Raw genomic sequence first — 26,789 nt, forward strand, 5'->3', positions numbered from 1 at the left:
TCTCTTCATTAGCAATTAGGTCTCAGATTTTTTCTGGTAAAGTTAATTGTTACTCAGCTATTCCCTTTCCTGCCTCTGAACTTTTCTGGATATTCTTTTTATGCAATAGCCTTCTCTCCTGTTCTCTCTGTCCTTGTAGGCTTATTCTTTTCTTTTTAATGTCTTTAGTTTCTTGTCAGTGGGGTCTTAGTAAGAAGTCAAAGCAAATACTGTGTTCAATTTCCCACAATTAATTAGAAAATGCCTGTAGTTTTCGGTGACCCCAATCTTCTGAAAAGGATTTTGTCCCCTATTCTTCTATTAAGTTCTTTCCATATGTCCGTTTATTCTACCTAATTTACTTTTTAGTTACGTAACTTGAGATTAAATATTTTAATTTTTTTTAAAGAAGGCTGCTTTATTGAGATATTATTTACATACCACACATTCACCCATTTAAAGTGGACAATTTATATTCATTGAGTTGTTCAACCATGACCACTATCTACTTTCAAAATATTTTTATCACCCCAGCAAGGAACCCAGTACTCCTTAGCTATCACTCCCTATACAACTATTCTTCCAGCCCTGGGGAACCACTAAACTACTTTCTTTTTTGATAGATTTGCCTCTTCTGGGCTTTTCATATAACGGAACCATAAGATACATGGTCGTTTGTGACTGGCTTCTTTCATTTAGCATAATGTTGTTAAGGCTTGTCCACATTGTAGCATGGGTCAGCATAAGATCTGTTGTGTGGATATACCATGTTTATTTATGTATTCATTAGTTGATGGGTATTTGGCTTGTTTCCACTTTGTGATTATTATGAATAATGTTGTTATGATTATTTGTGAAGCTTTTATTTAATTTTATTTTCAATACTACTATTTGTATAATAGGTAGCTGTACACCAGAATTTCTCAGACAAGTTTTAAAAAATTTGGATGCCTGAATTCTACTCCAGACCTACTAACCCTGAATTACCCGGTGAGAGGCTCAGGGATCTGCACTTATGAGAAGTTCTTTCACTGAGTCTGATGTACACTTTAATAATCATTGTATTGTAGACTCATTTAACAATATTCATGTATATGCCTCTCCAAAGTGAATGTGATCTCATATTTGCTTTAGGTAAAAAAACTCAAATTTGACAGAGAAATGATAAGGTCACTTTGCTACCTTCCCCATTCCTGTTCCCCTCCCTGCCTGGAGGCCACAAACATTATGGATTTGATATCTCTCTCTCTTCACAAACAAGACATCACCCCAAAAAGAAACTCCGTACTCCTTAGCTATTTTAATGTCTAATTGTATTTCTAATGTCTAATTGTTTTGTATTTTTAATGTCTAATTGTTATCACATTTTATGGAATGTTCTGCAACTTGCTTTTTTTCTTTTTGAAGTCATCATGGAAGTTTTATTCATCTTTTCAAACAGCAGCAGCAGCAACAACAAACCTCTAAAAGGCTATGTAACTTAATAGATTCTGTGAGGCTCCAAATGGAATTCTAGCCATGAAAAAACATAACACATATAATAGAATTTAATAAGTGTCAAAGAAAATATATGGATAAATCAATAATGAGGCTGAAAAAGTTTAAGTAGACTGCTCCGGGTCACAAGGCTCATAAACTATAGATCTAGAATTTGAATCCAGTGTTTTCTGACTATTCACTCCCTATGTTTAGAGGTAGTACATTTATAGAAAGAGACTATCTACCCTTAAGTCTACCATAAATTTAGAAAAAAACTTGTTTGCCACATATGGATGTAACTATCACATAGCCAATATTTTACTCTGAAATTAATAATTGAAAGAGATCTAAGAATTTTTTTTTCTATTTATCAAGAATCTATAATTCATCCTTGGTTGTTGAGAGAAAACACTTATTCACAGATCAAATACCAAAGAAATGATAGAATTAGAAAAATCATACTTTTTCAAACTCCAACATAATAATTCTTTGCAACATAGATAATCAAAAGATGATAAAACTATTGGTGAAAGGCCTTAGGTGAATTTTTTTGGGGCGTGGGAACCAGATAAATTTCCTATGCTAAAGTATCACACCCACTCCCAAATATTGTTTGCTAAATTGAAATGGGAAAATGATCTTTATAACAAAGTCATCTGTTGGTCACAAACTTAACAAAGTAGCCAAACTCACATCACTACTAGTGGGATCCAGTGACACATTGTGTGCTGCTAGTATGTTGCAAACATGAAGTACTTAGTCTCACCTGTCAAGTGTTCTTGCTAAAGTATTTTAACTTGCATCTAATTCAGTCCTTAGTTCTAAGTTCTAGTTTATAAAAGACACAGAAATAGAGGAACAAGTTAAATGGTACTGCAAGAAATGAATCAGACAAAACAAAAATTGGGATCATTCTGCAAGATAACCAACCCAGACTGTTAAAACATTCAGTTTCATGAAAAATAAATAAATACATAAATAAAACAAAGAGGAACTGTTCAAAATTGAAGTAGGCTAAAGAGATGTGAGAATCAAAGCAATTAATAAATTGTAGGAGAATCCAAGTCTTAAAAAAAGTAATCATAAAATATTTATTGCAGGCAACTCAGGAAATTTGTAAATTAACTGGATATTAGGAAGTTATTGTTAATTTTCTTAGATGTGATAAAATACTGGAGTTATGTAAGAGAATGACCTTGTTTTTAGGAGACAGTGCTGGAACATTTAGGGGTAAAGTTTCATGAAAAACATGAAAACCATTAGCAAGTGATAAATCTGAAATGGCAAACTGTGTTTCTGGTAGCAACTCAAATCTTAGTTGAGTACTTTTTTCTTTAGCTGGAACCAGTCCCACACATGCATGGTATGGGGACCAGCCAGAGAGTTTGGAAGAGTTTATAAATAGAATTTGGGGCTCCCTCTGTCTGGCTCTTTCTTGTTTAGGATTCTCTTCTCACTTTCCAGTGGCCGTGGTATGCTCCAAATTCTATTTTCTGATTTCAGGCAAAAAACCTATGGGTTTTCTCTTTGGTTTTATCTCTTACATGAGATTTCTTACTGGCATAAGCCCTGAAAACAGCAACTCACTCTGCTATTTTCATTTTTTAAAAAAATTTAAACCATCTTTGAACTATCTTTAAGTGTACAGTTCAGTTGTGCTAAGGAAATTCATGTTACTGTGCAACAGATCTCCAGAACTTTTTTCATTTTGCAAAACTGTAACTCTGACTTGTTGAACAACAGCTCCCAATCTTTCCTTTCCTCCAGCCCCTGGCAAACACCATTGCACTTTGTTTCAATGAAATTGACTGTTTTAGATAGCTAGTATAAGTGGGATCATACTGTATTTGTCTCTTTGTGACTGACTTGTTTCACTTAACATAATGTCTTCAAGGTTTATCCATGTTGTAGCATGTGACAGGATTTCCTTCATTTTTAAGGTTGAATAATATCCCATTGTATGGACTTTACAAAAAAGTATATACCACTTTTTCTTTATTCATTCATTCATTGATAGACACTTAGGTTGCTTCCACCTTTTGGCTCTTGTGAATAATGCTGCTGTAAACATGGGTATACACATAATTATCATATTTTAAACATCAGTTCCCTTTCGAATCTTTTTGCTTTAATTAACTTTCCTTTTCTTTTTACTTTTCCTCTGTTTGTTAGTTTTACTGGAATTTATAGTAGTTATCTGTTGTAGGATTGTGTCCAATAGACGCTTACTTGGCAATACTGGAATTGGAGTTATTAGTAAAATAGGATTTTAACAAAGACTGAGCCACATGTTATTTATAATAGCATAATAAAATAATCATTCAAAGAAAAACTGAATTAAAAAGATAAGAATATAGCAGGAATATAAAAACAAAAAGATTGGAGTGCCATTATTATCAGATAAAGATGAATTCAAGGTTAAAAGTATTAACTAGGTAAAAGAGGTGTATGTAGTGAAAAATGGTAAAATCCATGGAGAAAATATTATAGTCATGAATACTTATGGATCATACTGCATGGCAGTCAAGTATGTAATTCAGAAACTCTTAGAAACACAATGAGAATGTATTAAAAACACATCTTTCAATAAACACATCTTTTCAATAAATTGTGCTTATTATGTTTTAGGCACTATTTTAAGCACACACACAAATATAATCAGCAAACTTAATAGATATGTATAGGATATACATATGAATACACATATATAAGTAGATATTAACAGAATGTATTTTTCTGTTATTAAACAATTTCCAAAGTTGTCACACACTTGGTCACAAAGAAAACCTTCATAAATCTCAAAATAAAATGATTTTACAGACTGCATTCTTATCCCAAATATAGAACTATAGTCTGAAAGAGAATTATAAAAACTTAAGACACAAATATACACCATTTCAAATAACCTTGCATCCAAGGGAATATAAAACTGAAATTATAAATTATCTAGTAACAAAAAAGAGATTATTTCATACTCAACCCACAATATACAGTTAAAGCTGTATAAAGAAAACTGACGACTTTTACTCATAATTTAAAAAGAGAGGTAAAAAATTAGCAAAATAAATATTTAACTTAAAAATTAGGAAATGAAAAACAAAATGAAAAGGTAGGCAGTATAAACCAATAAAAAGAAAAGCTAAATTCAATTAGATACAAAAGAGAAAGTGTGTGTGTGCATGCATGTATATATGTGTACATATATAATTTACATATAAATGTAAAAAAGTTTATAAAGTCGTGCACTACTTAATGGGGATACAATCTAAAAAAAATGTAATTAGGCGATTTTGTCTGTGTGAAAATCATAGAATGTACTTACACAAATCTAGATGGTATAGCCTACTATACATCTAGGCTATATGGTATAGCCTATGGCTCCTATGTCAGTAATGTGCTATGCTACCATGTTGCAATGGTTATGATATCACTGGGGTATAGGAATTTTTCAGTTCCATTGTATATGTTTCCACCATCATATATGTAGTTTATTGTTGACTGAAACATCATTATGTGGTGCATGACTGTATATATAAATTATATAGAAAATATAATTTGAACAGGCAAATGAAGTAGGTAAAATCCCTGACCACTTGATATGTTACTTAAGACCCTTTCAGTTGTACCTAGATCTATTTCAGTTATAAATACAGAGAGAAAAATTCTAAATAAAATATTAACAAATTATATTTGGCATTGAATTAAAGATAATAAATACAGCATAATCAAAGCAGAATTTATTCTATCAACATAATTCATTACATAAACTGATAAATGGAGGAAAACCATATGATTGCATCCATAAATACCAAAAAGATATTTGATAGAATTCATCAGCTATTCCTAGTTAAAATAAAAATGTATTAAAATATAAATAAAAGGAAACTGCTTAAATATGATTAAAACTAATTATCAAAAAGTAACCATAAGTATTATAATGAACCATGAAATATTGAGACATTTCTATTAAAATTAGAAGCAAGGTGGGCATGCCTGTCATCACCCTATTATTAGTCATTGTTGTAGAAGCTGTAGTTATTGTACAATGTAATAAGATGAAATGTCTCATATATATAGTATATTTAAAATTTGAAAGTTATCATTATTTGCATATGTTGTAATTGTATGCCTAGAAATCTCAAGAAACACTTATGAAATTCATTAGAATTAATAACATAGTTTATTAAGTTTCTGGATAAAAGAAAAATATATGAAAATTAGTAGCTTTTATTTATGTCAACAATAACAAGTAGTAAGTTAAAATGTAAAAAAAAAATTCACTCACAATAGTGATAAAAATCTATAAAACGTTTAGGAATAAATTTATCAAGAAACATATGGGCCTATGTGAAGAACATAATTTAATTTTATTTTGAAAGACACTAACAGATACTGAAGAAATAGATCTAAATGTTCTGGATAGAATGACTTAACAGTAAATCATGAAAATGTTCTAAATTAAATGTATTTAGCGAATTTCAATTAAAATCCTATTTTTAAGCTTTTGAATTAGGAAAAATGATCTTAAAATTTATTGGAATAATAAATGTCTGGGAAGAGTCAAGAAAATTTTGAAAAAGAAGACTGTAGCAACTCGCCTTTCTGAATATTAAAATTTGTGTTAAAAGTTACAATGATAAAAGTGGAATATTGCCATGGGAACCGATACATCAATGTTATATTTATGTATTTATATATAGAGTAGGGCAGTAACAGATTCAAATATGTATTTAAAACTTAACAAATGGCAAAAATAACATCTTAATTCAATGGGGATGGGAAATGATTTATAAATGGTACAGGTATAATTTGTCAACTATCTAGAAGAAAACAAATTTAGACCCCTTCTTTACATCATATATGCAAAAATAAATTCCAGATGGATTAAAGCTCTAGACATTAATAACCAATATAAAGTAATAGAAATACGTTTTAGAGAATGAGTTGAATAACTTTGTATGAAATGCTCAAAACTAAAAAATTTGTAAAAATTATAGACCAGAAAAAAATATGTAACATATGATAAAAGGCTAATATTCCTATTAGCCCTTTAAAGAACCTCTAAAAATTGATAATAAGAGGCAAACAATTCAAGTAAAAATACGCAAACCATACGAAGGTAATTATCTGAACAGGAAAGGTTTTTTTTTTTTTTTTTTTGAACAGGAAAGGTTTAAGTGGCTAAAAACTCATGAAAAAATGCCATTCCTTTCCAGTTATTAGAAACATGTAAAATAAAAATGAAATTCCATTTTCTCCTCAATATATAGGCAAAGATTAAAGAGAGCAATCATTGTCATCGGTTATGAGGACAAAGGAAAAGGTGACATTCACATATTACTGTGGGAATATGAATTGCTGTAACATTTTTGGAAAGAAACCTAATTTTAAAAACCCCACCATTTTATTCAGTTTAGTGTTTAGTATAGTGTTGTTTTGTAGAGGCATAACTGTGTGGAGAGTCTGAACATCCATCAATTGGAAATTGTTTGATAAATAATTTAATATTAAGCAGATATTAAAAATAGTAAGTTAGAGCTGTATGAATTAACCTGGACAAATGTCCATGATATATTAAGTTAAAAATCAAGTTGTACATAGTGTGTTCTCATTTGTTTTTTTAAAAAGTAGAAAGATAAAAATAACAATAACAACTGAACCCCCTCCCCCCCATAGCTTCTACGTATGCATTAAGATAGAGTTAAGTACATATCACATTTTAAATATTGATTATCATAGGAGGGTGATACTGGAGAGTGTATGATGTATGGCTTAATTTGTTCCCAGGAGCTTGAAGTGCCTTTGAAATAAAAATAACCTGGTATTTCAAAAGTCTGGGAACTAATTCATAAGTTAAAAGTGCATAAAATGGGAGGTGTAGACCCAGCCCTGCCCCTAACTAGCAATGTGACATTTTCTGCCTTTATATTCATGTCTGTAAAGTGTGGGTGGTAATGACTGTCCTACCTACTTAGGTTACAGTGTTGTTATGAAGATAAAATGAAGGATGAAGGCAAATATTATTTGAATAATTAAAAGATATTGAAATGCAAGCTGTTATCCTCAAGAAAATTATTAAACATTCTCAATTTATATGCTGCAGGTGACAAAATCGCCTGACGAAGCATCTTCCCTTCCCAATGGTGATCTGATGGGAGAGGCACAGAGCTCTGCAGAGGTAAGGGCTGGTATCCTGGACCATCTTCTTCCCTACTAGTATCCTCAGAATGTCTGCTGGGTCCTCATCTTTCTCAGTCTGTCTGTGTGTCTGTCTGTTTGCCTGTCTCTCTAATCTATCCATGTATCCATCATCCATCTATCTACCTGTCTATCTTCTATCTTTTTAATCTCTAAAATTATAAAACCTCCCTCCATACAAGTAATAAAAAACAAACACCGTGTAAATATCAAATTCTTTGAAGTTCTTTTCATAAGCCATAAGTGGGTAAATTGAAACTCTTCACTCAGGCAGTTTATTACTGTACCATGCGCATCAGTCAGATCTTTTGATTTACACCAATAGATCCAACCAGCAGTTTTGGGGTTTGACAATCCTATGCTCTAGAAGCTAAGTGATCTAATTAATAGGAGGTCGATGTTTGCTTCATCTAAATACTGTGTACCTAAATAAGAAAGCTACAGCATGTGTGGCCTGGTTTCTCCTTGAGAGTGTACTTAAGGTTGGTGATGCCCTGGCTCTCCTTTATGACCAGGGGACAGAGAAGGCTGAAGAAGGAGGAGATGAAGATGTGGGCAGCCTCTCCGAATCCCAAGAGAAGAATGTAAGTATCTGCTTTTTTCACAGTGGTTTCACTGGATTCAGTTCTGTTTATCAAACACTTAACTGGGCACATAGCAGTGAGAAAGAAAGTGAGTTGAGAATCTAGCCAGGGAGGAAGTGGGTAGTTTCCATGAATGTGTTAGCTGCTGTGGCCCAGGTGCAGCCATGTATAGAAGGAAGCAAGGATGGTCCCTGAGCCCAGCCTGGAGCGAAATGGCTAGACAAGGCTTTGGTGGTTTGCTGTGTTATGATTAGGTTAGTTTCATGTTCTTGATCAAACAAAGGACCTTACTGCTTGGTCATGCCTAATGACAGACTCTTAGCATATACCCACCCTTGAGCCCTGCCTGTGGGGGAAGCAGAACCAAGGGGCTGGACTGTATTTGTGGGAAGCCACCAGAACTGGAGGGTAACACGGGGGCAATGGGGAAGGAAACTGACACTCAATTCAAGTCCAGTCAGGAGAATGGCAGATCCCAGTGAAGGTGTGTCATTGAATTCTAAAGGGGTCCCATTCAGGGGCATTAGCATAAGGAGTGGAGGTTGGGGGAGGGAGACTGGTTCTGTAAGTGCCAAGCTGAGATAATGGGGGATCAAATGGGCCACTTATTCAAGGATTTCTGAAAATGTGGCTGAGAAGCCAGGCAAGGGGAGGCCCTGGCTGCAGAGGGAGTCTGGCATAGCTGGGGGTGGGAGGCAGGCATCTGGCCAAGCCTCCCTGTGGGAGAATTTTAGTGGGCTTCTCCACTGGGCCAGTTGTAGCAAATCCTGATGGTTTGCTTTTTATATGTTTATTAATTCTAGGGGAGGTGTGGGCAGCTTTTAAGAGAGTTGGACCCTCATTCCCAGCAAATAGAATGTGTCCAGGAGGGGACCAAGACAGACAACCAAATTGTGGAAAGGGTTGAGGGACTAGGGGATTGGGCAGCAATTTGTATCTGAAGGAATTTAAACTTGGGCGGGGCTGGGGCAGTATGTTCCCTCATATTTAGATTCATATTTGAAATAGACTGCTATTTCAAAATGTTGATAATTTATGGCTCTTAAGTGTTTTGTTCAAAGAAAGGCAAAATTTTCAATCTTGACCTAGACATTCATGGCAGACTGTATAATTCAGAAATAATACCTTAAACATCAAATAGTATGACAGTTTCATTATCTCATAATTTTAAGAAATCTGTGTTTTACAGTTTGAACTTTGCATGAATTGCCTAATGCACTCTTACAGTATTATTGATTGATGCTTTGAAATTTAGTTTGCTTCTTTTAAGACACAGAGACAAAGATGAAAAACATCCATCCAAACCCCTTTCTCCCATAAGACCAGAAGAAAGGTAGTGTTTTCGTAATCAGATTTTGCGTCCTACAGCCAGGGCAGGCTTGCGTCAGCGTCTCAGCACTGGGCCGGATTAGTTTTTTTTTTTTTACTCATTATTTCTTCTAACTTTATTATTTATTTATTTATTTATTTATTTTTTAAATTTTATTTTGTCGATAATCATTGTGGCTGATTATTGCTCCCCATCACCAAAACCTCCCTCCCTTCTCCCTCCCCCCCTCCCCCCAACAATGTCCTTTCTGTTTGCTTGTCTTATCAACTTCAAGTAATTGTGGTTGTTATATCTACCCCCCCCCCCCCCCCCGTTTTTGTGTGTGTGTATGTGAATTTATGGAGTGATGAGTTGTCCAGCTCGGGGAGTTCTCTTTGTTACTGCTTTTTAAAATTATTAGCCCTCGGGCCGGCCCGTGGCTCACTCGGGTGAGTGTGGTTCTGACAATGCCAAGGCCACGGGTTCGGTTCCCATATAGGGATGGCCGGTTGGCTCACTGGGTGAGCGTGGTGCTGACAACACCAAGTCAAGGGTTAAGATCCCCTTACTGGTCATCTTTTTAAAAGAAAAAAAAAAATTGTGAGCCCTTGACAAAGTAAATTATGATCTTCTCAATCCTGATAAGAATGAAAAAAATATCATCTTTGTTATTTTTGCATGGGCTATGATGCAGAAATGTATGTAAGTAAAAGATATTTTTATTTTAGATGAATATATTATTAACGTGTGATGGAGTTTGGATGCGTTGTCCCCTCCAAAACTCATGTGGAAATTTGATCTCCAATCTGGCAGTGTTGGAAACTGATTGAGTCATGGGGGCAGATTCCTCATGAATGGATTAATGCTCTCCCTGGGGGAGGGGGGATTAATGAGTGAGTTCTCGCTCTATTAGTTCCTGCGAGAGCTCGTTGCTTAAAAAGACCCTGGCACCTCCTCTCTCTCTCTCTTGCTTCCTCTGGCCATGTGATCTGCTTGTACCCGCTGCTGCCTGCCGCTTTCCACCATGAGTAGAAGCAGCCTGAGGCCAATGCCAGATGCAGCTGTCCCAGAATTGTAAGACAAATAAACCTCTTTTCCTTATAAATTACCCAGTCTCAGGCAGTTCTGTTATAGCAACACTAAATGGACTAAAACAACATGTTATCAAATTCACTTTTCAACTCTTTAATAATATTTATTCTGTATAAAGACAGATTCTGACATTTTCCCATTTGGCAAGTGGCACATGCTCTTTGACTTCCTTTAATACAATTAAATAAGAAAAAAAACCCCAGGATTTATCACTAAACAGGTGAAAAATCATATAATAACATAATTAACTTTCATGAAAACAGACTGAAATTTAAAATTCAAAAAGGAGACAAAAATTATCTGGTATTTAGAATTCTTGTATTTTGTACTTAAAAAACCGACTGGATTGTTCTTATGAGAGAGGAGGACTGTCCCGGGCTGTTTGCGGTGGCATCTTTCCTGACAGTACACCCAGGCTTAGACAGGCTGATGTGTAATCTGCAGAAAGACAAGTTAGAGCTCTGTATATTTTGAACACTGATTTTCTTTTTTAGTTATTTTATGAAAATAATTGATTGTACGTATTTGTGGGGTGCCGTGTTGAATATCAATACCCGTGTGCAATATGTGATGCTCAAAGTAGGATAAATAGTATATTCAACATTACACAATGTAATCATTTTTCGTGGCCCTTTACGAATTTCTTGCTAAGTTGCCCTCCCCCGCCCCCTTTTCCACCTCTGGTAACCTCAGTTCTGTTCTCTCCTTTTGAAAGTATTTTGAACATTGATTTTCAAAGTACTAGACACATCCTGGTAGTTTCATCTCGATATTACCACTCAGAGAAATACAAAGCTTTTTAGATAAAAACTCCGGCTCTGTTGAAAACTGTCTCTAGGCGATTTCATGGATTTGCTCCTCCTGACTCGTAGTTAAACAACAGAGTTTCCTTCCTTAACCAACACTCTATGATGGATATAAAGTAAGAATATTATTTATTTCTCTAAATATCCCTGTATCTGCTTTGTGCCCCCGCCTCATGGCTGGCAGGCAAGCCAAGCTGGATGAAGTGTTTTGGAGACCCCTTCCTCCCTAGGGTCCTGCAGTCATGCTGGAGTCATCAGTGGTGAGCGGACAAGGAGAGGGCACTGGTTCTTTGTCCACAGTGGTCTGCTCCCTGTTCCTTGGCATGGGTCAGGCCTTCTGCTCTGGTGCCAATCCTGGAAAATCTACCTGCTTCTCCCGTTTTCTGTTCAGCCTGGCTGTTCCAGTCTTGCCAACTGCAAGCCGTAAACCCCAAACTCTCTTTTTCAGGGACCACCTAGCTTCATTGCCAGGGTTTTGAAAGCCAAGGCCTATAGTTTCTTCTCTGGGGGTGGAGAGCCAAAACAAGTAGGTAGAGGGTGGAGAGAGAGAATAGCTCTTACTTGCCTTCCCAGTTTTGTGTAGTAGAGAGAACAAAACATGAATTCATGTCCTGGTTTTCAGCCACACTTGTTATGAGAAGGAATAAAGACATTTTTAAACATTTTATTGTGAGATGATTATAGATTCACAGTAAGGTGCAAAACTAATGGAGTCCTGTGTGCCCATCACCCAGCTTCTCCCAATGGTGACAGCTCATCTGGCCACAGTATGATATCAAAACCAGATATGTAACATTGGTGCATTTCTGTTAACTAATGGTATTCATTCTGTTAATGAATACCATTTTTTAAAAACTGTCTTCATTTGTGTGTTAAAAACAACTTCAAAGTGGGCAATGGTGGGGAAAAAAAAGACCCCAATCCAGCAGCAGGCAGCGTTAAGCTGAGTGATGAAACAAATAAGTGGCTAAGTCAGGGACACGCTCATCTGATCTCTACTATTACACATGCACACTTGACACGCACTTGGAAACACAACCTATTCATTTAATGTAGAGGAATATTTACCGAAGTATTTTACAATGATCAAAAAAACCCTAAGAAACTAAAAAACAACACATAAATGGAAATAGAAACCATTATCTCCTTTAATGATGTGGACATCCTCTGACCACTTTCCCAACCTCCGGGATTCTTAAACACAAGATGCCAAGATGTATATTTCCAACTTGATGAAAGACTGGGGCAGCATTTGGGAGGTCAGGAAGGTGGACACTGAAAAGACCATTACTTCATGCCTGGGAAGATTTTACATGTAAATTGAGGTAAGTTACAGGTAACTTAAAGGTAAGGAAGGTCTTACCTATAACTTTAGTAAAAAGGGGACCTCATAGAGCCTGACCTGATGACCCAGGGTAGGTGGAGGGCTAAGAAGGAGAGGGGAGGTTTGTGACTGGTCCCCTTAGGAGGAAAGCAGAAGGCATCTCAGCTCCTGGGCATTTTCTAAGAAAGAAATTGCAGACCAGGGACATCACGAGAACTTTATAAAATGCTGGAAACACAACTTGTTCGTGTTTGATTTTTTATCAGGGTAAAATTATTTTACTAGCAAGATAAAATTCTTTTAAATTGTATGCTTTGCCAACCCATTCATTCTATCTGAAAGCCTTTGAGACTTTGGCTTGCCTGCCTACATGATCAGGGTATGAAAATCACCCCTCTTGGCTTCCTCTAACACCGATCTTGAGGAAAGTTGCTTTTTCAAGAGGCAGATGTTGGTATAGGTTCCCGAGGAGCTCACAGGCCTGAGGCTGGGTCCCTGGAGTGCCCAAGATTGAGAGAACTCTGCTCCTGCCTTTTCTCTCCAGCCACGCTGAGACCAGCTGCCCTCTCAGGTCACACTGGGCTGGCCCTTGACTTCTTCCCACACCAGACACACCTGTTCTAACTGACACAGCCTGACACTCACCACCACTGACACTTGTTTTTGTTTCTGGCCATGTGCCATGTCAGCAGCCTGCGTCCCTGGTCAAGTTCTCAACAAAAATAGCTGCTGTGGGAGGTTCTAAGACTTCCCACTTCTGGTGTTCTCTGAACAACAGCAAGGTGAAATTATTTTAAGTGGTATGCTTCCTCAGGTTAATTGTTAATACCATCCTAAGATCTTGTGAGAGCTTGTCTTAATTGACCAGGTGATTATAATTATCTTTTAAAAAATGCTGTTGTCAGTACAATTACTTGCTTACCATACAGGTCAATTCAAATATTGTACATAGACATTTATCTGCCTAATTCTGATATTTTATAATTCTGCGAGCTAAGTTTGGAAGTTTATTTTAAAAATTAATATATCCCACCTTATCTTAAGAGGAATTTGAAACAGGAGTAGCATTACATGAATGCATTTATTCAACCTTTCATGGACTGAGTGCTGCCACATGCCAGGCAGAATTCCAGGGACTGGAGAGGGATGAGGAACATGACAAAGCCCCCGCTCCCACAGAGAATGCTGGTGCTGATAGTATCCAAAGGCCTTCAGAGCTTACCTGACCTTTTGAGGCTAAGAATTTTCTATAAATTCTCTGAGTAATTACTTTCTCTATTTAACATATATTTCAAGAAATTAGGGTCAATTTAAATATTGATAAAGAGTGCAAAGTCCCTCTGTGATTATTGTTAGCTAATGTGTAAAAGTTGAGACATATTCCTAAGACTCCCTCCTGCCCTCTGGGTTAGCTGTAAGGATGACCCGTTGTAAATAGTGTGGATCTTGTTAATTCATTTGTTTCAGCTGGATACAGTTCATAAAAATAATTGGATTCAGAAGAATGTCAAACTCTACACAATCAATAATTCTATGTGGCATATGGTGAATTTTAATTGGATCCTGTTGGGAAAATATAGGAAAATGGTCAGGGCCCCTCAGATGTTCAGAATCTTGGCAAGCATTTGATGTAAATATGCACGTGCACCCAGGTGTTCCTTGGTTATTGTCTAATTGTGCATGTGCACCCACGTGTCCTGGGTTATGGACATAAGTATAAAGGATGAGTGGCTCTGATCCAGGGCACCCCCTCCCCCCGCCACCCTCGGGATGCTGGAGGCTGCTGCTGCAAGCTGCTGCTGCCAGTGCCCCCAGGACCCTCAGAGAAGCTGCTGCCGCTGCTGCTGCCGTTGCTGAGGACTGAGCTTGTGTTGTCTGCCAACGGCTCCTGGGATCTTTTCCAATTACCTATCGTGGACCTGCATGTGAGGGGTCTGGTGACACAGTCTGTACAATGGGTTTGAAAGGTCTGAGCCTTAGCCCTGACAGTACAAATGGAAACTTAGTATAACTAAAGTAATGAAACATTTTTTGTGATTTGCCGTACTCGACAACTGGCGTAGTCGTATAGCTTTACAGATCCCATGTGGATAAGAAGAAAATTAATGTTTTGAGATCCAAAAAGTTAATAACAGACAATGTGTGTCACTTAAAACATATTTATTGTGCTTACACCTTGGTTTTGGGCAGTGCTAGGTCCTGGAGATCATTCCCCCAAGGGGCACATGGACTAGTCAGGGAGACAGATAAGTAGATGATATTGTGAGAGCAAATAAAAAGGTGCCCTCCAAAAGACTCTGAACGATAAATGCTGGCGAGGTTGCGGAGAAAAAGGAACTCTCATACACTGTTGGTGGGACTGCAAAGTGGTGCAGCCTCTATGGAAAACCTCTATGGAGGTTCCTCAAACAATTGCAGATAGATCTACCATACGACCCAGCTATCCCACTGTTGGGAATATACCCAGAGGAATGGAAATCATCAAGTCGAAGGTATACCTGTTCCCCAATGTTCATCGCAGCACTCTTTACAATAGCCAAGAGTTGGAACCAGCCCAAATGTCCATCATCAGATGAGTGGATACGGAAAATGTGGTATATCTACACAATGGAATACTACTCAGCTATAAAAACGATTGAAATACTGCCATTTGCAACAACATGGATGGACCTTGAGAGAATTATATTAAGTGAAACAAGTCAGGCACAGAAAGAGAAATACCACATGTTCTCACTTATTGGTGGGAGCTAAAAATTAATATATAAATTCACACACACACACACACACACACACACACATACACAAAACCGGGGGAGGGGGGAAGAAGATATAACAACCACAATTACTTGAAGTTGATACGACAAGCAAACAGAAAGGACATTGTTGGGGGGGGAGGGGGGAGGGAGAAGGGAGGGAGGTTTTGGTGATGGGGAGCAATAATCAGCCACAATGTACATCGACAAAATAAAATTAAAAAAAAAACAAAAAACAGAACAACTCAGGGGCCAGCAAATACAAAAAAAAAAAAAAAAAAAAAAAAGGTGCCCTAACTCTACCTTATGGGTTAGGAGAGTCTTCCTTGGAAACATTTTGAGTAGTATCCTGGAAGGTGTGGCTGATGGGAGAAAATTGCATGTGATTCAGTGTGGCTGAAACACTGCAAAGAGTGGTAAGGGATGAGGCTATAAAGGAGTAAGCAGGGGCCAGATGGTTTTTTTTTTTTTTTTTTTTTTGCCATCCTAAGGAGTATAGATTTATCTTGAGAAGATTGAAGTTTCTAAACCTGAGGGTAACATGGTAAGGTTTTTTGTCTTTTGGAGTGGTATCTCTGGCCACAGTGTGGAGAATAGACTGGAGATGAGGAAGGCTAGGCGGGTGATGATCAGTCCTTAGGGGAGGGACAGGACATGGGCAGGGTTAGGCAGTAATTAAGAGGTACAATCAACACAGCCCTGTGGAAGCCGCACCTGGATTTTGCAACACATGCTGGACCCTTTTTTCCTGGACATTATTTTAGCACTAAAACTTGGCGTGTCACCAGTGATGTTTAATGTAAACATTAGATTGGAGATTCCCAGCTCTGAAAAAAAACCTGTTGGCCTGACTCGGACCTCGCTGGCTCTGTCAAGTGTTTATGTTCTGTGCCAGTCTCAGAAATCAGAAGGTAGTGTTCTGGGACTGGCCAAAAATGTGAAGCGGGGCCAGGGGATGTGGGAGCGTGTTGGATTCTCTGTAACTTGCCTTTTGTGATTTTGCTTTTTCGGTTATTAATCTGAGAGGTAGCCTGGTGGAACAGGAGGAACACTAAATTAGGAATCTAGAGACTCAGAGTGAGTCCTGATTGTGCCGATGGCTTGTCCTGTGATTTTGGCAAATTACTTACCTGTGTGGTCTCAATGTCTCATCTGTCCAAAGGAGGGACTGGGTGAGAGGGCACATGTCACTGCAAGATTGCTTTTAACACCCCACCCCCAGTCCAAGATTTTAGGAGCTCACTGCCTGAGTTGTAAAGCAGGCATTAGGAATTTTTAGCATCTGCTCTTAAAAACCATCTCTCTCTACTTAGTTAAGTCAACTGTAGCACTCTGGCCCCAGGGAGGTGTATCATAGGGCCATTTTGGGAAGGGATGGAAGAGCTTTTATTTCTTAGAGTTGCGTTTTTAGAAGATGTAACCTGATTCTGTTATTTTGATCTGAGGGAAATAGAAATTCCAGTGTGTTGGCAGCTCACATGGTGGAGACCTGTCTGAGTCTTCTGTGACCTCACCCTGTCTTACCTTGCAAGTTTCTTTCTATAACCAGAATTAGCGTTTAAATACCATGAGTAGTATGGTTCAGAAATGTTATCGTTTTGTCCTGATAGAGGAAAAGTTCTTGATTCACTTACTTTTATAAATTGGTTCAAAGCTGCATACTTATAAGGATGTAAAGGTAGAAAAGATTTTTGTTAAAATTTTTTAATTACTTGCATATGTAGTCTGAATTTTACTAGATAGTGTTATAGATCTTTGGTATGCTTTGGATATGGACATGGAATTATACATATTATTAAGCCATATTACTAATTAAATACATTTTCTCAGGAATATGAGTGATGGAAAAAATGTCTTTAATCTTATGTTCCAAGAGCTTGAAATAATAATGCATGAAATAAGTCAGGATCACTCAGTTATCATATCTTTGCTATTTACATATTTTATGGATAAGTTAAGGTGTTGATAATTTTGATTAGCTTGTATTTTGTTATAGCTTGCTTAATTTCGAGATTCACCTTAAAACTTACTTGAATTTATATTTTTTCTTTACTTCGATTTATGGACCCAAGGAAGAAGAAGGAGAGAGAGCAACAGAAGAGGTACGGTCCATCATCTTTAACAATTGTGCTTAATCAGCTTGGTGAAAATACCTTTTAGGTGAGAGGACTGCAGCTTTAGCCACATTCTCCTTGTTCTTTATGAAATAAGGGAGCTGGTGCAACCCACACACCTAGAAAATGCTCCTTTATCCTGCTGAGAAGGGAAATAACTTGGAAATAAATTTGTCTGAGGGGGATAGATGGAGAGACAGGTCTCAGCTGTGTACCCTTTCTGAGGCTTCTTTGGGGAAGGTGTCTCCAGTGGTTTCTCACTGAAGTCAGGCCAGGCTGGGCCAGGGCATTAGGTGGAGATTCCTTCATTTGACCTTTTCTACCCCATTGGGTAGCGTGAAGTTTATGCAGCTTGCATGGCACTTAGTGGTGCTGTTTTGATTGCCTCCTCTTCACCCGTTAGTGAGGGAGGGATTCCCACCCTATGGTTAAGGGGATGACTGAACGCACAACACCTGACACTGGACAGATGAGGTTGACAGCAGGTTATTGGTCATATATATTTACAGCTGGGTGAAAGGACATCTACGCAATGCAGGGCCACGTTTGGGAACTATCTGAGCCAACAGAGGCTGTGGGAGGCAGGCTTTGTAGTACCAAGAGGGTATGGTGCTCCCTGGTTCCCACAGGAGGATGTTATTGGCTTGAGTAATTCCAGAGCATAAGCAGGCCCTGTGCCTGGTTCCTTGCTATGGAGGGCTGTTTAGCTAGGAGACTTAATCTTCGGGAGTAGAGAGAAAGGGGAACAGCGTGTAGGCCATTTGAGGCTGTCCTGATTTTACCACGTGTCAAGGCAACCCAAACTATTGAGTCTTAATTTTAGTTCTTAAACCACAGGTGTATATCTTTGCAACTTTAGCTGCAAGTTTAAACATGCAGTTCGTTATCCTCCAGCATCTGGATATTGTGATGCTTGGAAACCTAATGTCACTCTTGGATGTGAAATTAGGAAACTATTTGATTCCAGGATTTCTAGTGGTGTTCTATCCAGGGAGAACATGATTGATTTGGGAAGAATTTTTCACCGTCCTCCCAATTCGTGGTTCCACTAGACCACCGTTGGTTCTCATCTGCTGGAGTGCATTAGTGTCACCTGCAGTGTTTTTGAATTTCTGTAAGCTTGCCTTCCTCAGCCAGAGAAGAAGAAGCTCCAGGGTGTGGCCCTGACATACCCTCACGCTGTCTGATGCAGCTGAGGTTGAGAGCCTTCATTTTAGGAAGCCAGGATCAGGGGATGAGAGCTCACATAAAGACAACAAGAGCCATTGGCTCCTTTCTCTGTGCTCTCCCTCCTACGGCCATAAGAGAAAACACCCAATGACAATGAAAAAAATTATAAAAAGGGGAATTAAAATTCAGAATGTAAAAGAAATGTGTAAATTCAATAAGATATAATTTAAGAAAGAAATGTCTTACAATGAATAAAGGTAGAATGAGAATACCTAATATCTAAGAGACTCACAAATGTAAAAAATTAAGAAGCATATAAAATAAAAAAGTATTTAAAAGTTAGGAGTACTTAGGATATAAGACTTAAAAGTACAATTAAAACATTTAAAGAAAAATGAGAAACCTATTAAAAAACTATTAAGGGTAAAATTTAAAGGAATAAAATTTATTCTCTGTAATGTGTAATTTACATGCTTGTTTATACAGCCTATGCTTAAGTAATAGCCAGAATTCCCAGGTACAGTAGAAGCCTCCTATTCCATGTTTGGAACTGGAGGTTGTTTGACCAATTGAAGAATTCAAGTAGTAAATTTTAAAAACATAGAGGCCTTAAATATATATTTAACTTCAAGTATACAAACATATTTACTGCCAATTTTTTTAGATATAGGACAAGGGATTTTTTGCTTTCAATAAAAGTGCAAAGATTAGAATGACCTGTTGTTTTTCTAACATAAACAGACTCATTTGTCTAGAAATTCCAGTTTTGGTTTCTTTAAAATAGAGCAGAAATTCAATGACACAAAGCAATCTAGGTGTATAATCTATCTGGATTATATAAATTCTCCCACCACCCACCTTTTTTGACACATAATTTGAAGATAAAATTTTAAGGTGATTTACATGTAATAGGTCTTTCCAAAGCATTACATTAAGTCAACATAGGAAAAAAAGTTCTTTCCCTGCTCATATTCCATTGATTTCCATGATGTCCATTTAAATTATGTAATTACAATAAGACTACAAACTGCATACACAAGTGTGGGAAGAAACATAACCGACTGTGGTGAGTGAAAACCTCGGGAGATGGTGGTGCTGAATCTGCTAGCTGTGAGCACTCACTACACCCTGCTTATTGGGCAGTGTGATTGAAGAGGGAGAATGCAGACTACGGTGGGGGTTCTCCAAGTGCAGGTCCCAGACCAGCAGCGGCGGCCCTCACCTGGGGACCTTTAGAAGTGCACATTTTCAGGCCCTGCCTGGATCTCCTGCATCAGAAACCCTGAGGTGGAAGTAGCCTGTATTTTAATAAGCCCTTCAGATGATTCTGATGCTTGATCAAGTCTGAGAACCAATGGATTAGAACACAGGTTCTAGGTCACGTGACGTGGTGCCAAATTCAAGTTGATTACAAGGACTCCTACTGTTTGATGCTAATAATAAAAATCCATCTAATTTCAAAGATAGTAACATTTATTTTATATTAAGAACTTGTGTTTGGTTTAAAAAAAACCCCAAACCTTTATTTTCTCTTGGTGTTTGAAATGAGTCATAGGAAATGAGTGGGGAGGAAGAGGAGCTTCCAAGGCTGAGGAAGTCTTAAATTCATGCGAATCCTCTCCTTTCCCATTCTGTTCCTGCTTAGTTGAAACCTTTAGTTCCACTAATTTTATTTTGAAATCTTCAGAGAATGATCTTTCTCCTGTCGGAGAAATTTTGTTTTGCTTCCTGATAGGCTCTGGGGGAGGACTTCATTGTAAGGAGCTTTACGACAATTTTCATTAACTCAGCACCACAGGTCAGCATGATATCTCCATATTGCTGATAAAGGTGGGGGAGGGGTTGTGAGGAAGCAACAGGAAAAAAACAAATAATGCAATTAAAAGATGGGCCAAGGAGCTGAATAGACATTTTTCAAAGGAAGACATACAAATGGCCAACAGCTACATAGAAGAATGCGCAACATCACTAGTCATCAGGGAAATGCAAACTAAAACTACATTGAGAACTGAAATTCCTACTTTGCTGCTTGCTTGTTGAACCTGTGGCTTATGAGATAGGATCTGAGGATTTTAAACCCTAATAGGGCCGTAACCATGCCAACATTTAGATGAATCAGTTCAGAGAACGTTAGCGAATTCTAAGTGTGGTCCAAAGAGACCTTCTCAGACTCTGCCTGCTGTTGAACATCCCACGTTAGCTCAATCGCAGTTATTTTCATTGTCATCGGGAGGTTTAAGAGTATTGTTCTTGAACATTTTTGGATTAATCACTTTAAAATGCTAATCAGAAGAGTAAATTAAAATTGAAAACTCAAGGTTAGGGAGTGTCATTTACTGAAAGTCACACGCAATGTCTAAGTGTTTCAGTGCAGGGTCATCAGCATTAAAGAGGGTCTCAAATGTCAAAAGAAATCCACCAAAAGAAACTTTTGTTTGCGTTTGAAATTACAAAATAACTCATGATCTTTGCAAAATATTTAGAGAATACAGATAAAAAATAAAAACAGTTTATAACCCTGTTACCCAGAGATAACCACTAGCTAGCACACATGCACGTGTGTAATTATCAAATCTTGATGAATATTCTTTTTAAATCAGTTTTTGTAATGTAATATATCTATTTTTGGGGGAGCAGTAAATTTAGATCTGTTTCATTATTTTTAATATTATTATATCAAACTAATACCTATGCTTGGACCTAAAGATGATTTCTAGCTTATTCTACACTGTGGTTTTTCATTGTTTGTAAGTGATATTTTTCCAATAATTATTTCTTTTGTTTCTCTCTAGACAAGCTTCCATTTTTGAAAATCCCATTTTTGTATATAAATAAGAAAAAAAATACTATTCAATACTATTAATTTGGAAGTAATTCCAGGTTATATGTATGGGCTGATAATAATTTTGGCTTGAATTAGCTTGTTATAACAAAATATAACCAGCTCATACATTTAAAAGCTCATCCTTTCTGACAAAATTCTGTTTTTGATATTCTTTTTGTACTTTATTCTTCTAACGTTATGCCTTTTGAATTTTTAAAGGTTTGAAGAGAATAGTTTGTTAATGAGTGAAGATTATGTGCTCAAGAGATATTATGAAACCTGTTAGAATTAATGTACCATTCTGCAGCACCATTTTGTATTAAGGGGTCTGTGTTTAGAGAGATAATACTTCTGTGTGCTTTTGTGGGGTGTGTGTGTGTGTGGTGAGTATGTTGTGTGCGTGTTGTGTTGTGTGTTGTGTGCGTGTTGTGCTGTGTGTGTGCTGTGGTGTGTCTTGTATGTGTGTTGTGGTGTGTTGTGTTTGTTTTGTGTGTATGTTGTGTATGTGTTGTGTGTGTGGTGTGTGTGGTGGTGTGTGGTGTGTGTGTGGTGTGTGTGTTGTGCGTGGTGTGTATGTGTTGTGTGTGTGGTGTGGTGTGTAATGTGTATGTGTTGTGTGTTGTGTGTGGTGTGGTGTGTGTTGTGTTGTGGGGTGTGTGTATTGTGGTGTGTGGTGTTGTGTGTGTGTGTTGTGGTGTGAGTTTATTTATTTATTTATTTTTTATTTTTTTTATTTTTAAAATTTTTTTAATTTTTATTTTTATTTTATTTTATTTTATTTTTAAATTTTATTTTGTCAATATACATTGTGGCTGATTATTGCTCCCCATCACCAAAACCTCCCTCCTTTCTCCCTCTCCCCCCAATAATGTCCTTTCTGTTTGCTTGTCGTATCAACTTCAAGTAATTGTGGTTATTATATCTTCTTCCCACCCCCAGTTGTGTGTGTGTGTGTGTGTGTGTGTGTGTGTGAATTTATATATTAATTTTTAGCTCCCACCAATAAGTGAGAACATGTGGTATTTCTCTTTCTGTGCCTGACTTGTTTCACTTAATATAATTCTCTCAAGGTCCATCCATGTTGTTGCAAATGGCAGTATTTCATTCGTTTTTATAGCTGAGTAGTATTCCATTGTGTAGATGTATGTGGTGTGTGTTTTTGTGTTGTGTGTGTGTGTGGTGTGGTGTGTGTATGTTGTGGTGTGTGTGGTGTGTGTGTGTGTGAGGGGTGTGGGAGGCCCTCAACTCTAGTCTTTGAGATTTTACATTCTTCTTTCCACTGTATCTTTGGCCCTTATACTTCTTAATAATGATGTAATTTCTGTTGAAATAAGATGGAAGAAACAAGTGGGGTGGGAGCAGGAGGAGAAGCAGCAGCAGGAGAGGAAGAGGAAGAGGATGCTGAAGAGGAGGAGCCAGGAGAGCAAGAAGACTCATAGGCCTTTTCAAGTTTAATTTCTTCAACTTTTCTAGGTAGCTACAGAATTCTGGGGTTGAAAAACCTAGTTATTACGGTATGCTGTCTGTGTTACATCTCTCTTGGTAATGGGAGAAGTGAATTCCAATCCACAGCTGTCTGGTCTCCCTTCCAAGGCCCTGCCTGGCCTGCAACTTACAGGTGGTCAAAACCCCTCTCTAGAGCCTCAGGGCTGGGGACGTCTATAGTATCTATTTCTTGGGCACTAGGGCACAGAAGGCTGTAGTTGGCAGGATTTCTAGGAAAAGGTGTGCCTTTGAGGTGAGGAAGAGTTTTGGTTTGTACTTAATTCCTGCTCTTCCTTTATTTAAAAGCAAATGTTCTCCTAATCATGCTCTATTACCTTGGATCCACTACTGACCAATACATGTGCGTTTCCATAGGGGAATGATAACTGACCTTCAGAATGATGGCAATAAATTATAACCTAAAACATCACAAGGCTGGCCATTGATTCGTGGAAGAAAATTATTGCTGCCGGAGGTGTAGTCATAAGTACTTGGTATTACATTTTCATTTATTAAATATTAACCAGAGCACTCCTGAAGTAACACTGTGGATTATGGTGGAATCACTTTAGGTGTCTTTGACAAGTAAGCTTTTGCTGCCTTATAGTTTTACATTTCCATTGACAATGAAAATACATAATTCTGAACAGTTTGATAAGTGCCATATATTAATCAATACTTAATAAGATGCTGGTGTCTCGTGACAGTGGATATTGACATGGGGTAACGTTTAAATATTGTGGACCATATAGATAAGACACTATGTATGAAAACATCTAAAGATCATAAAGTGCTATAAAAATATCTGATTTTACCTGACATTTGGAAAAACTTGTGTACATTCTGTATTATTATTATTAATAATATTGACCTTGCAACTGAATTTGAGGTGGCAGTTTATTCACCAGGGTAGTGATGCGTACAGTTTTGCACTGGTGCTGTAAGGGATTTTAAGAAATTTAAATTTAAAAAAAATTTTTTTTTTTTTTTAGTCTGCTTACTGTCCATAATATGCCTCCACTGAAAAATGTGAAACAGATTTCTGGTCTGTTGCATCAGGGCAGCTGGGAAAGGAGATAACGTGGAATAATTTAAGCATACAGCACATCTTCAGTAAAGAAAACTTGGTGCCTGTCTAGAGAAGGTCGGACAGAGAGTTCATTTGGAGAAGGAAGATTCCCCCGTGCTGTGTAATTTTGGTGAACCAACAGCAACATTCTGTGCACCAAGGACCAATTTGCATAGAGATCTCTCTTCTTCATAGACCTATGCTTACAAATAAAAAGCCAATATAAACACGGCTTCCTATATTTTTTGGGCATCTTGGCACTGGTGAGAGTAGCCATCACAGCTTGTTACTGGACCTTAAAGGTTTTATCATTCATTTACTTAAATACAAAGTGAGTCTAGTCCTGATTTGATGATTTCTTTCAAGCTTTAGACACACAGACCTCTACTTTAAGGCCGACTGATTGTCATTTTGGTGGCAATTCCATTTTGAAGGAATGAGTTGGGATCCATTTTTGAAAAAAAGAAAACTGGAAAGTTTTCTTTAAGAAATTCTACCTGAAGAATGGTAAAAAACGAAAATATGCTGATATTTATCCTTATGCCAGAAACAAAACACAACAAAACCTGTAGGAGAAGACTCATAAGTACTGTTAAATCTGTTTCTATTCACTCTGCTTGGAAAATTCTTTAAAAATTATGCAATTTTAATGTGATAGTTATAAAAAAATTTAATGTGAAATGGCACAGCCAAGAGAGAATCTTTAATGTAGACAGATGCTTTATAGGCCAATTCCAAAAAAAAAAAAAAAAAAAAAAAAAAAAGGCAAAGTACAGCTGTGGCTAGCGCATTTTGCCTGTTTCTCTGATGAGTTCTGGTTTGGAATCCAGTTCCATAGCAGTCTGTTCTAAGTCCAAAATGCCTGACAAGGAAGGCATGAAACGGGCAGTGCCTTAAATCCCACCCCTGACCCCCTGGAGAGATTCAGTAACCTTTAGAACACGACATGGCAATGCAGTCAGGCATTCTGCAAATCATTTGGCTTCCAAAGACAAACTCATCTCATAGCTCATGGATAGTCCAGGCAGCTTGTTTGAAAAGACGATATTAGGGAGAACATGGTAGTGAATGGAACTAGGAAAGAATTCTCATTTCCCAAATTTGGAATTGGAGTCAGAACCTAAATTGATGCTTGAGTCCCAGGGGAAATAATGCGCATTATGAGACTCTGAATTCCAGCTTCCATAAGGTTGCCACTGAATACTGCCTCTAGTCTAGACATAGACCATTTAAGTTTCCTCCTCCAGGACTAAGCTGTAAAATCAGCCTCTCTCTTCTCCATGAGAATGCAATGGGGAAACTGTAATCGGAGACGTTGACTTCCTTATGGTGTTTGATATGCGTTAGTACAGAGAACGGATGTAAACCTGGGTTGGTTTTCCATGAGAAAAATTTGTTTTTCTTTTCTTGCACTGGGAAACAAATGATGAGTAGTGATTTATAGAGTAGAAGGCAATACTTCCTTTATTGCATGTAAAATAATGAAGATTGTGGTAAACATTCTCTGTTTCTCTTTAACAGTCTCCATAATATTTTCCCTTTTTTTTCAGAAAACCCAAGCTTGAAACAACATTTCAAATGTCTTCCCACAGGCCAATCTCAACGAAATACTTTGGTCCAAAGCCAGCACCCCTCTCTCAGTACATCTGGGGTTCCCTGAAGACTTGTGATATCTGATGTGGTTAGATGTACATGAACATATCTACTCAATCCTATCAATAAGAAATTCAATATGAAGATGATATATGGTTACCTTCATGTGCCTGACTTTCTTGGCCTTTGCTAGTTTTTTTTTTTTTTTTGCTCTGCATTCTATATAAAAAAATGATTTCAAGATATAAAAGTTCTCTTCGTGATACAAGAAAAGTATTTCCTCATATGTACCTTATGCTACTTGTCTCAGAATTAGCTTTGAAAATGAAGTGCTTTCCAGAGAACAACTGTATAAATAAAGATTAGCAGCAAATATCTTGTCCTGAGGAGCATTGTCTCTTTATTTATGGTCTCTGCTTGTATATGCCTGAACTCAATCTGTTGTCACATCTGAATCCTCAGCAGCACTCTCCTGTCTGCACTGAGATGATTGTTTTTTGTTGCACTGGTTATTTGGTCCATGTTTTCAAATTGCACTGATCGTCTTGATGCATCATGTTTTGTATCATACACACATCTTTGAAGCCTTCTCTAACTGTGACTCTGTCATGCACTTGTGTAGAGCTGAAGCTAAGGACAAAGAAACTTGCAGCCTAGTGCCTTTTACATGTTTCTGGGAGTTCCTGCTTCTGTTTCTCCTGCATTGATTGATTTGCAGCTATGGCTGCCACGTGTGGAACCTGTTACTGTAATTTTGCCTCCTGATGGCCAGGAGAGTGTGTTCACCCACAGCTGGTCTAGCCCCATGACTTGCACACCAGGTAGGTTTGATAGCATCTCTGCTTACCTGCCCACCTCAGTTTACCAGAGGTGTTTTTTTCTTCATTGTAAGATTTTGTTGTGATCCCTCCTCTCTGCATACGTGCTATTTCTTGTATTTTTCTTGCAGCAAATATTGCTTCTGTATTATCAGAAGAGCTTGCCACCTTGCTGTGCTGTTCTCCTATTTC

General features: G+C 37.5%; 1 protein-coding gene across 3 annotated transcripts in view; it reads left to right on the top strand.

Annotated features, from left to right (window-relative positions):
* Positions 1 to 26,165, top strand: part of SH3BGR (SH3 domain binding glutamate rich protein) — a 50,359-nt gene extending 24,194 nt beyond the window's left edge. The window contains exons 4-7 of one of the 3 annotated variants that reach the window (XM_063095914.1): positions 7,562 to 7,636; positions 8,172 to 8,240; positions 17,597 to 17,626; positions 22,967 to 23,105. In XM_063095914.1, coding sequence (XP_062951984.1) covers positions 7,562 to 7,636; positions 8,172 to 8,240; positions 17,597 to 17,626; positions 22,967 to 23,071 — 279 coding nt within the window. In that variant the 3' untranslated portion in view covers positions 23,072 to 23,105. Of the gene's footprint in view, positions 1 to 7,561; positions 7,637 to 8,171; positions 8,241 to 17,596; positions 17,627 to 22,966; positions 23,106 to 25,736 lie in introns of those variants that run through there. The other 2 variants (XM_063095903.1, XM_063095908.1) reach the window with 2 other exon arrangements.
* The last annotated feature ends 624 nt before the right edge of the window (positions 26,166 to 26,789 follow it).

The sequence above is a fragment of the Cynocephalus volans genome, chromosome 1, assembly GCF_027409185.1.
Source record: "Cynocephalus volans isolate mCynVol1 chromosome 1, mCynVol1.pri, whole genome shotgun sequence".
Taxonomy (NCBI): domain Eukaryota; kingdom Metazoa; phylum Chordata; class Mammalia; order Dermoptera; family Cynocephalidae; genus Cynocephalus; species Cynocephalus volans.